The following is a 12,203-nucleotide window of genomic DNA, read 5'->3' on the forward strand; positions in this document are numbered from 1 at the left end:
AGGTCAAGCCGGCTACATTTACTCGGGACAGCAAATGAGTAATCAACGTGGTACAGACTTGCTGTGTGCAAAATCTGTAAATAACAGAAGTAACTCAATGGGACCAGAGAGAAAAACAACTTGCTGTTACCTCACAGGTGTTCTTGGGCTTCCTGGGAACTTCCGTGGTGAGCGCACCTTTGGCTCGAAAGAGAACTTCTCTTTGACGTTTTCAAGCACAGATGGAGCTACATATGTGAAACCCTGGGGAGGGGGGGTGAAGGGACAAAAAAAACAGATCTGAGTCCACCTCTTCAAAGACCATCTTTCCAAAAACAACCCACAGCTGATGATGAGCAATGAAACGCTGAGTAAACCATATCATGCAATGTGGTGGAACAGTGAGTGAAGCTTCCAGGAAAACCAACAGGACTACACCAGATGGGATGCATTAACAGATTCTCGTAAGACCTACTTTTTGAAAGGGAAATAAAAAACATTATGTCCAGAACTGGCCTATGTTTGTATGTTTGTTTGCAGACAACACAGAAACTGTAAAGGGCTAGAGTCAATGCCACAGTTTTCCTTTCAATGCCCAATCCAAAATTTGGCAACGTCACCTTCAGGACTATCTATATATAATATTATAATGACTCAAAATGAGGTCCTTATGCAAGCCTATTTTTAAATTTGGTCTTAAAGACTTAACATGAGTCAAATAACACTTAAAATACTTGACTCTAAATTGGCCCCAGGCTATGGATTATCTTTTTTGATAACTGATATTGATGTCTGATCAACTTTCTTACTTTATGATATACATACACATTACACTCCTGGGCATTATTGTAAAGAGACATACACTCCAAGACTGACAAGTCAGTACGGGTCCAAAAGAAATAAACAATAATTCTACTTTAACCTTGTAAGTGGACACATAAACAAAATAATCTATTATGGACCTCTGAGTCATGCATTATTTTTGTAGGTTTTTATCATGGATTATTCCTTATCAAGTTATGACAAATTCTGGAAACTCTGTACTCCAGAAACTGAGACAGAGAAGCAGAAAGGTTCACTGTTTACTGGGAGGTATGGCACTAGTTACCCACCAGGAAGACTTGATTGGCACTCTCGCTGAGCGTGGAGTCGTCGGGGCTGTCCACTGGAGTCTGGCTGGTGAACTTGGAGTCAAACTGGCTCACGTCATCAGCCGATTGCTGCCAAAAGAAGCAGGTCAGATAATCATCTTGCAGGGACATAAGACGGCTCACAGAGGACGTTGCTGCATTAAAAGACAAACTCACCAGGTATGGTTTAAATGGAGGCTCTACTTTGCGAGCGAAGAGGTCATCCCAATTTGTATGCCGGAAGAATGGGTGGGCCTTAGAAACACAATAGACAGCAGCAGGGTTTTTATATTTTGTGACTACTACAGGGTTTCCCAAGAAGCATTCTCATGTTCTGAGTTATTGTATTAAGTCACAGATGCATGCATACACTTGTGACTCTACTTTCAACGGATATATTTACCTGGACCTCAGCAGCATCTCCTGGTCCAGCCCCGAGTCGCAACGAGGCATTTCGTTTAAGCAGCTGAAAGAGGAGGTTTGGAGACTTATTTTTCTACCACCCCAAATGTTTCAGCAGAGACAACACATCCATGAAGCATGAGGCAGAAGGAAGACTTTTGCAGCTCACCTTTTTCAGAAGGTCCCTGGCTTCTTGTGTGAGGTAAGGTGGAAGGCTGAGTTTGCATTTCAAGATTTTGTCAATTGTCTTCTTTCGGTTTTCACCGGTGAATGGAGGCTATGAAAAGCAGGACAGAAAACAACAGTTAGCAATAGTAACAAATGCCTCCTACCTGAATTTACCTTTTTACAGTTTTACGTTCTTTAGCAATGCTACTAATGGTGTGCACTTACTGCTCCTGTCAGCATGTCATACATGAGAGCTCCCAAACTCCACCAGTCCACTGCTCGGTTATGTCCACTCCTCATTAGGATCTCTGGAGCCCTGAGGAAGGAGGAGGGAATGTCCAAGGTGATGCAGCAGATACACTACAAAGTAGGAAATGTGACTGAATGTGCATGATATGTCTACAAGAATGGATCTACAAAATCTGCATGATGATTGTGTGACATACATGTATTCGATAGTGCCACAGAAGGTGTGGGTGACCGTTCCGTCATGGATGGACTCTTTGCAAAGACCAAAGTCTGTCAACTTCACATGTCCTAGAAGGAAACAGAACCAAAGCCAAAATATGAGAGAGAGAAACTACACAATAGATACGTAACATTTTACCCAGAGAAAGAATTTAGTGTATCTTGGTGTTTTCTAATCTGCCTTTTGTTGTGAGGGACACTTGAGGTTTGCGTACCGTTGTTGTTGAGCATGATGTTCTCAGGCTTCAGGTCTCTATAGATGATGCCTTTCTGGTGCAGGTGACCCAGCGCCATCGAGATCTCTGCCAGGTAGAAACTGTCAACAGAAAAAAAAAAAAAAAAAAGCAAGACGCAGGTCCCAAATTCAGCAAACTTTTATTGACATCATGTGAATCTGTTTTTGACCCATCACTGAATCTGTATATTTATACATTTTCTACATGCTCCTCAGTGATCTGCAGTTGAGGTGTAATTCTCAATGTCATTAAGGTTATCCTCAGAGTATTACACACCCTTATTTGCTCAGCAGCTTGGTTCATGTAATCACCGTTTTCATCTACAGGCTGTGTTTATAAAAACAGAACAGCAGGTAATGCAAGTGTTTTGTCCCTGTTCCAAGTCACCCGCACACCGCCTCAGACACAGTGTCACACATCTGCCTGTTTTTACAAAACTAAATGCTTCCCACTTAAAATTTGTAGAAAAAAAAAAAAATGTTTAATTGCTAGCATTAGTCTGCCAGAGACAACAAATCCCACTGGCACTGAGACATAATCCAGCATTCCTGACCCTGTTGTACATCATGAGTCAGCAAGAAAAGACCTCTATGAGACAACAGGCAAAACACTGGATGTTTGTTAAGATGCCCATACTGTTGCTTTTTGGAAATAGTTTTACATTGTAAATAATGGGGGTGGCCTTTATAAATTATGTGTACGAACATAGGAAGGGAGTGAAAAAGAGGATGACAAGATTTGACAAGTTTAAGCATAACATCCTGAAAGAGGATAGTTTCAAAAAAACTCAAATCTTTATTTTATATTTCTGGGGATAAACTCCCTTTGATCACCAGAAATTAGTCCAAGGAAAGCTAAAGCCTACCGTTATCCCTGGCCAGGTGGTTAAGGCTTCACAGGTGACGGACAAACTAACTCACCATGCTGTGTCTTCCATGAAGATGCCCTCTCTTTCCAGTTGCATAAACAGCTCCCCTCCTGCATTCACAACATACAAAGTCAGTCAAACTGATACACAGTGGAAATGGAGAATGACATTTTCACTTTATTGAAAGAAAAGTTTACGCCCATCCAGTGTCCAGCGCACACACACAACGTCCCAAGCTCATTAAATGATCAAAAACATTTACGACAATTAAGAGTGTTATGCTCACCGCTCAAATACTCCAGGATAAGGTACAATTTCCCCCCCGTCTGGAAGGCATAGATGAGGTCCACGATGAAAGGATGCTTTACCTCCTCCAGAATGCTCCTCTCAGCTTTAGTGTGCGCCGTGTCCTTTGCATTACGCACAATCATGGCCTGGAGAGGGACAAAAGAAAAGCACAGAGAGTCAGGGTGCGAAACTACTCAGGCAATAACTTGAACCCCATTAGCTTTGGCATTAGCCAGTGTCAAAGCTTTAACTTTAGCTGCAGAGGCAGAGCAAGAATCACAACACCAGGTTGGTAGCCACAGTCAAGTCATTAACCGAAACCTCAAGCTTCGGGGAATAGAGCTGGCTTTTCAAGCAAAGTCTGGCACCAGCTCTGTGTCAGCTGCAGTGAGGAGGCCAAGCTGAACAGAAGCAGCAGATCTGAGGTTTCATGGGAAAAAGCCTGCTGCTATTATTTTGGGTGGTCTGCCCTTAACTTCTGGCCTCATAGCTGAATGCACCAGCGTGTCACCAGAAAAGTACATGTGAAACACTATACACAGTTAAGCTGCATTGAGCCTGGGAGTTAACTGAGTATGTAATGTGCTAATTCCCCATAGATATAGGTTAGTTGTGTTTGCTTACATATGGATTAGATAATGCAGATGCTATTCCTCTCACTACACTACTCTGTATGTACACTAGGGGGAGCTAGACCCACCTTTACTGGGTAATTGAAGAACTTAGAGTGCTCATATTATGCTCATTTTCAGGTTCATAATTGTATTTAGAGGTTATATCAGAATAGGTTTACATGGTTTAATTTTCAGAAAACACCATATTTGTGTTGTAGTGCACATTGCTGCAGCTCCTCTTTTCACCCTGTGTGTTGAGCTCTCTGTTTTAGCTACAGAGTGAGACATCTCACTTCTGTTCCATCTTTGTTGGGAGCCGCACATGCTCAGTAGCTAGGTAAGGAAGCTAACGTGTGTTACAAAGTGACGCACGTTCGTCTCTGAAGTAAAGGCTGGACTACAATAGAGCTGTTTGGAGCAGTTTGTGAACAGTGTTTTCTGTTGGCAGACTGATCTCACTAAGTGGCGTATGTTTGACACGCCAATTCGTATGCCATTTTTGCGTGTTATCAAGACGCATAATCATTGTTTAGCGTGTTTATCAACGCCGTTTGGCCTCCATTGACCTACAATACATGTGAATTACTGCCGTAGCGAGTAGTATGAAAGGAGGGAGGTTGGATGGGGTGGCGGATGGGTAAAACACTAGGACTTTCACCTAGGAGAGCTGGGATTGTGTCCCACGTGTGGCGTTTATCAACCTTTTATTTTTATTTTTTTATTTTTTTAAATAAAGCCTTCCCCAACGTTCTTTTCCTAAACCCAACCGTATATTGTTTTCCTAAGCATGACGTTAGTCACCGTCGTGCTTTTGTCGTTTTTTAGTGTTACTAAAGCCTTTCCCAAAGTTCTTTCTCTAAACCCAACCCTTTTTTTAAACACACGTGTGACGTTGTTCTCACGATAGCACGGCACGCTCTCGCGATAACACGCCATGTATGTTTACATCTGCTGTATACAGCATAGACATACACGTGGATAGCTCAAAATGCGTACAGATAACACACCATTTGGCTTTAGGAAAGTGGCGTGTATGTTCACGCAAAGTCATGATGCCATGTTGCTGTTGGAGATGGTAAGTCCCTTTGGGGTGGACTTTGGGCTTTTTCACTTTGTAAACCTATTACGTGCACAAAAAAGCCAAAAAGCATAATATGAGCACTTTAATATCTAATCACTGAGATATTTCTCACTGAATATTAAAACCTTAAGCCAAATCTTCACAGGCAGATTCACTCACCTTCTTCAAAACTTTCATAGCAAATATCTTCCCAGAGGTGGCACCTGATACCTTCCGAACTTGAAACACCTGTAAAATTGTACATCATAATCATCATCATCACCACCCAACAGCACGTTCAGGATAAAAAAACATTTTACATTTACTAACATTATTGCCTACGGCTGGCAAGAGAAAATATTTAAGTGGCTTTTGTAAGGAAACTGAATTCAATAATTTGGAAGACTTTCCAAGACCTGCAGATACCCAAGTGTAATGATTCCTTTGGCTGTGTAGACCAGATGTTTTCTTCTATGTCTCAACTATGGCTTGAGAAAATACACAAGGTCATGCTGGGGAAATTCAGAGAAACGTTTTGGGGCACACAAACATGCATTTTGTTTTAGCACTGACATTAAGTTCAGAAGCTGCTATTGTGCATGATGTGTATTCATTCAACTAAGCAAGGAATTAACAAAGGTCTTCATGTGACCTCTGATTTTGCATGAGCCAAAGTCTGTGTTTCCGGCATCAGTTTACCCACATTATTCTTGAAAGACTATTTGCTCTAAGTTTAAAGGCCAAGGAACTTGGAATCTGTGCCATAAACATATACTGTAACTACACAAGAATATCAAAACAAATGACAAAGTATAGTAACTTTGTAATGCTGAGAAGTTCTCAAGCTGTAGAAAATTACTTCTTAGTCATCATACACAAAACCACTTCAAGAAAGAATAAGTCATGTGTCTGCTTGCTAAGTGAAAAGTGTTTCCAAAATAACTGTTGTGCACTTTCATTGTCAGGTTTAGAAATGAGAACATCAGAAACTTCCCAGAGCTCTATGGGTTGATAATACCAAAATAACATTGTTGACACCAAAATATAACCATAACAAGACAGATTTCCTCATCTCAATGGTTTTACAATTAGATACAGGGGTGGAGGCGATTACAGTTCTGCATTATGTTGATGTGGATAATGGAGGAGATGGTTCTGGGATGCCAGATCTTACATTTAAAAAGGTGCAAAAGACACTGAAATATATCTCTGGGGATTGAAAAGGTTGTTGAAAGCAAAAGCTGAGATTTCTAGCATGCAAAACTCAATTTCCTGAAACTTTGTTAAAAAAAGTCCCCACTCACTGGAATTTCAAGATAATTGCAATGTCCTCCCCCATAAACCCACGTGATGGCAGGGCCCAAGCCAAAAAAACAAACCATATTTTCCACACTTTTAAAAACTAATTTTTCAGGACATAGTCGACATAGTCTAATATTTTTATTAACACTGAATGAAATGACAAGGGTCACACACAGAGCCCACTGAGAATTAAACACCCAGCTATACAGCTCTGCACTCAATGCTTTGGTTTAAAAAAACCTGCTTATAGAATACACGGTTCCACCCTTCAAAATCCAAATGTCAAGTCATGTTACATCATAAAGGAAAATGGAGGGAGTCAAATTCATAAGTTTGAAGATTTTCATTACAGATAATTAGATGCCTTACCTTTCCATATCCACCTTTCCCCAAAACTTTTAGCAGCTCAAAGCATTCAGGCCTGATCTGCTCTGTTCCCTTGTTCACAATGTTCTCTGAAATTTCAAACTTCTCACAGTCATCCATGTTACTGGCAAAACAAAAAATAAAGAAAAAAAAATAATCACATTTGAAACAGTCACTCAGCATAGTGTTTACAATTTCAAAGACAAACAGCAACATTAACAACATGAGTTACAAACATATGGGCCTAAATATAGATCCACAATAGTGCAGTGACTCCCAATTTGATTATTTCTGCCTTAAAATACCCTATCCAAGATTATATAACTAATACTGGGTCCATATGGATGAGTGACAGATAAAAGAAAAATTAGTGGAGAAAAATGCAGATATGCTCTCCTACAGGGCATGAGGGGTCACTGAATGATTTTAATGAAAATATTGTGAATCACATGTTATGGCTTTCACAGTCAATGTCAATTGAAAACCTATGGGAGACCTTAGACCATTGTTACACATCACTCTCCAGCACCAAAAGATGGAATATCTGAAGAGTAGAATTAGAGCTGGGCGATATGGAGAAAATCAAATATCACAATATTTGGTATTGGTTGGCAATTGGTGCTTTCACAAAATATTTTCACAATGAGATTTTGGATAAATAATCATCAGTAATGTGGATTTATTGACTATGTGGGTAAGGGCAAATAATAGAACCGCTAGAACAGTTTGGTAAGTTCAGAAAATGTCATCCCTTTACCTAATTGCAGCCTATAAAACCAGGAAAAGACAACACGTCATGTTATGATATTCAAAATCTAAGACGTTATCTAGTCTCATATCGATATATCGCCCAGCCCTAAGAAGAATGCTGTTATCTCTCCAGTAGAGCTTCACAGACTATGGCAATGAGCACTGAAGCTATTCTGGAGGCTTGTGATGGTCCAACACACCTTCTGTAGTTTTCCCTTTTAAGCTGTCACCCATCTCTAATTTCTTATGGTTTGGTGTATGGTTACATTTTACTGTAGCTAGATTAATTTAAAAAGGCATTACCACAAAAGCTATCAAAGCACTTAAAGTGGCTAATATGTAACTTTCAGTTTGTGTTGATTTCAGCGGCCCCTTTGGACAAAAGTGCTAGTGTTTCTACCACACCTGCTGTCGTAAAGGTCTAGGAGTTAGCGTTACGGGGAGGTCATATAGTTGCAATGAATATTTTACTCAGACAGAAAATCATTCATTTACAATAAGAGAATATGTTACAGATGCATTTAAAGTGTTGCATACAGTAACTTAGCTAAGCTAAACCGGGTGTCACTGTGTTAAGAGCCAAAGCATTAAAGCAACACTATGTAACTTTTCCGGCTTCTGTCCCCCTACAGGTTGGAAGCGGAATTGTCCATTACATTACGCAAGTTTGCCAGATCGGGTAGCAGATCTGTAGTTCAAATGAACTGGACAATGTAATGTAATGGACAATTCCGCTTCCAACCTGTAGGGGGACCGAAGCGGGAAAAGTTACATAGTGTTGCTTTAAGTTTGTTGTAGCAACCAACATAATAATAACTTATTTAATATAGCGCATTTCATGAGACCCAAGGACGCTTTACACAACTACAGGGGTACAAGGTAGAGGACGGATACCCGAACCGAACCCGTCGGGACGGCCGGGTTCACACAGATATTAAGAAATTAAGTTCGGGTTCGGGTCGGGCTCGGTCACATCAGCGTGATAAGGCATTGAACATTTTAAATTTAAAACAGCTTATTATGTAAGTGCGCGCCTGTGTTAACGTGCGCTGATGCGCTCATCTGTTGACATTTCCGAATGCCTTCCTACAGTTGCTTAATAAAAGCGAGCTTTCCACACAAACAAACATACATGTGTCATTATGAGAAAAAAATGAGATTTTAACTGTGTCTGGCTCGGGTCGGCTCGGACATAAATATCTTAATACCTGTCGGGCTCGGGACGGGTTCGGTTACTGCTCTGTCGGCCGGGCTCGGACAGAAAAATGCTGCCCGATCCGCACTCTAGTACAAAGGAAAAGAAAATAGTAGGCCAACACAAATCCGGGCTAAAAGGAATAAAACGTCCGCGTTAAATAGAAGGACGACGTAATTTAACGTCGGCTACTTACATACAACCATAGATATAGAACAATGCATACTGTCGGTACACGATCCGTTCTGCCTGCACGATCCGTTCTGCACATGCGCAAGATAATACTGTTTTACCGAGGATACGACCTGCACGATCTGTTCCACGCTAGCCTATGGCTAGCCTCCACCGGGAAGCTAACGTTAGTTTAGCTAACAGCTAATTCGGCTAACCGCTAGCTGACAGCTAGATTCAGTCTAAAATAACGTTAACTCAAACTTAATGGGAAAAGCAGCTACAGCTAAATTAAGACTTCACAGTAATAACAATAAAGACAAGTATTGAGTGATTGTATTTTAAATGAGCACAAGTAAAGTAGAACTGACGTAACAGCTGTTATATATGTTAGGTGTTTGTTATATATGTCAACGTTTATTTTCAAGTTTTATTTTGAGGGTCTTTTAAAGTTATTACATGCTGTCTCAGCTAGCAGTTAGCCGAATTATCTGTTAGCCAAACTAATGTTAGCTTGCCTGTGGAGGCTAACGGCAGACTGCTACAATCAGCTAGCGGTTAGCGGAATTAGCTGTTAGTACTCGTACAACCGCGCATGCGCGAAGATTTCGCGCATGTGCAGAACGGATCGTGTACCGACACATACAACCACATCACGCATTGTAAAGTCATTGTATCATCTTGCGGTAAAAAAGGAAATCGTTACATATCACATAAAAAAATGTTGCCCCTTTCGGGACCCAGTGCATTACAGTTTTGCTTTTACTTACAATTCAAATCCACTGCACTGGTCCATGTATTCACCGAGCTGGACCTGAAAACAAGAGGCACCGGATAGAAAATCTCAGCATACAGGAATGCGAAGGACTGATACTTACCAGCCAACCTGAGCTTATTTATAGATATTATGAACATGACATGTTTTTTTTACTACGAGTGTTAATTACTTTATTTCACAGCCAAACAGTTTAGCCTAAAATTAGTTAATTCGTTTTAAGTAATCAGGCAAGTAACTAATTACCAGGCTGGTTAAATAAACACACACTTTATTTAACATTAACTAGCAACATATTTTAAAAAAAGCCCATGTCTGTAACTTATAGGTCATATACCTATGACCAAAGTAGTATCTGATAACAACGCTAACTAGCTACTAACTTCACGTTAAGTTAGTGTGGTGCAAACAGTGCTTTTAGCTACAGTCCCGCTAGCACCGGTCGGATTTCAGCCTGTTGTTGGTCAGTTTTACTGTAGCTAGCTAGTCATAGCCAGACCTATCTCCATTTCACTGTGAGTTTATTTATATCCCACTTATTAACATTGCCAAACCATACATGTTGCAGTCATGTCACTAATTAACCTACACGGTAATGTTAATGTACACCCCTACAATAGACGAATGCAAATGCAAACCGCTTTATTTACAACTCCATTGTCGGACATGTGAGTTAGCTAGCAGCCCAGTAACATGTAGCAACTTTCCTTTGTATTCGGCTTTCGTTAGGACTGTTTCCTGGCGTCGTTTTTCATTTTTCCTCCGACAACACATTGTTGACATGGTGGCGTTTGTGGCTTCACTAACGTTAACGCAGCGGTGGTCACGTTAACACAACACCAACTTGTCCACAGTCAACACCGATGAGCTTTACCGGCCGGTATCGTTGATAAAACGAAACCGTGCTCGGCCATCATATTAAATTAAGAAAATGCAATGGAAATATCTTTCAATGCAGTGGAGTGACTGTTTAATGGGACACTGCCAGATTCCGCGGGAAAGGGGTTAAGTAGGACAGGACATGTCGGATAACGGATACTGTTCCCTGGACGCTGATGTTAGCTGCGCAGGCCTCGGAGTTGTTAAGTGCTAGATAGCTAACTGGCTAACAGCGGCGGTATTAGCCTCAACGTTAACATGAACTCACCCCGTCCTCAAATTCGTCGTCAGAGACATTCTCATCCGGTTGATCCAAATCGATGTCGAAAACCCCGGCCATGGCCACTGCACTTCACTCGGTGTTCAGTCACAAAACACAGTCCTGCTCCCCCGCCTTATGGGAGAGCCATCACCGTTACAACCGGCGGCAGCAGAAAGCATGGGCTAACATCCAGCTAACCAAAACAAGAACCGGGCAGAACAAGCCTCTAGTGTCGGCCACCGGCACTACTCGGCTCAGGTTGGCTTAGAGACATAAACACATAGTAAAGTGACAACTTGCAATAATAATAATAATGGAAGGGGAATGATTCATATACAATAGAATTGAGTCAGCTGCCCTTTAATAAAAAAAAAATATATTTTTCCTCACTCAAAATAAGCTGTATTATTAGTGCAAGTCACACTGTCATTGATCCTTTTTAAATGCAACAATGTAGTATTCCAATGATGGAATACATATTTGTGGCATCCTACTTGTACATACAGAATATTTTTGCATTCAAAACATGAAAAGAGCTTAAAAAATATGACGTTTTCTTATAAATGCAGTCGCCTATATCAGAAGTACAGCTAACACGATAAATTGATAGGCATTTCTCACTACACAGTAAAAAAAAATGTAAAGGGTTTAATCAAGGAAAGAAAATCTGTATTGACTGTAAAAAACTAGAAATCCATGCCTTACATATTTTGTAAGATTTTTTATTTTTTTAAATGTGCTGCATAGAGATTTAGACACTTATATAAATTGAAAATATGTTAATCCCAATTTTGTACAGAGGCCATTTTGAAATGATTTTTTTTCCCAGCAATATCTTCATTCATATTTTTAAATTACTTTCAACAATAAGTCAAAAAGCCAATGTGTGGCTTCTAAAGACCCCCTAAAAATGGTCTAAACTAAACCCAGAGTAAAGTAACAATGAGCAAAATGCATTTTTGAGTGAAGGGGGACTTTAAAAACTTAATTCAGTACACAGGACACAGTCATATCAATTAACATCAGATGACTTGCTGAGCAATGAAACTCCAAAAGTCATAAAACAAGTCATCTGTAGGATTTTTTTATAATGATATGGGGGAAACAGTTCCCCTCTTTAAGTCAGTTGTTTTCCAAATCTAAGGGTATGATTACTCATAATGATGATGGGGTAAACGGGAAAGCCTGTTGGAAGTGCAAATTAAATACATTTAATCTTCAGCAAGCCCTTCCTGCTGCTTCCCTCCAATACAGCTGATGTGAAAGCAATCAGCAGGGCGTCCTAACTGC

General features: G+C 40.4%; 1 protein-coding gene across 3 annotated transcripts in view; it reads right to left on the reverse strand.

Annotated features, from left to right (window-relative positions):
- Positions 1–11,177, reverse strand: part of rps6kb1a (ribosomal protein S6 kinase b, polypeptide 1a) — a 14,221-nt gene extending 3,044 nt beyond the window's left edge. The window contains exons 1-14 of one of the 3 annotated variants that reach the window (XM_031311044.2): positions 10,920–11,177; positions 9,768–9,811; positions 6,885–7,005; positions 5,394–5,462; positions 3,538–3,685; positions 3,304–3,361; positions 2,363–2,463; positions 2,126–2,216; positions 1,905–1,995; positions 1,681–1,788; positions 1,513–1,575; positions 1,287–1,364; positions 1,092–1,199; positions 131–243 (exon numbers count right to left, since the gene is read on the reverse strand). In XM_031311044.2, coding sequence (XP_031166904.1) covers positions 131–243; positions 1,092–1,199; positions 1,287–1,364; positions 1,513–1,575; positions 1,681–1,788; positions 1,905–1,995; positions 2,126–2,216; positions 2,363–2,463; positions 3,304–3,361; positions 3,538–3,685; positions 5,394–5,462; positions 6,885–7,005; positions 9,768–9,811; positions 10,920–10,991 — 1,265 coding nt within the window. In that variant the 5' untranslated portion in view covers positions 10,992–11,177. Of the gene's footprint in view, positions 1–130; positions 244–1,091; positions 1,200–1,286; positions 1,365–1,512; positions 1,576–1,680; positions 1,789–1,904; positions 1,996–2,125; positions 2,217–2,362; positions 2,464–3,303; positions 3,362–3,537; positions 3,686–5,393; positions 5,463–6,884; positions 7,006–9,767; positions 9,812–10,361; positions 10,859–10,919 lie in introns of those variants that run through there. The other 2 variants (XM_031311046.2, XM_031311045.2) reach the window with 2 other exon arrangements.
- Between the last annotated feature and the right edge of the window lie 1,026 nt (positions 11,178–12,203).

This window comes from Sander lucioperca, chromosome 13, assembly GCF_008315115.2.
Source record: "Sander lucioperca isolate FBNREF2018 chromosome 13, SLUC_FBN_1.2, whole genome shotgun sequence".
NCBI lineage: Eukaryota > Metazoa > Chordata > Actinopteri > Perciformes > Percidae > Sander > Sander lucioperca.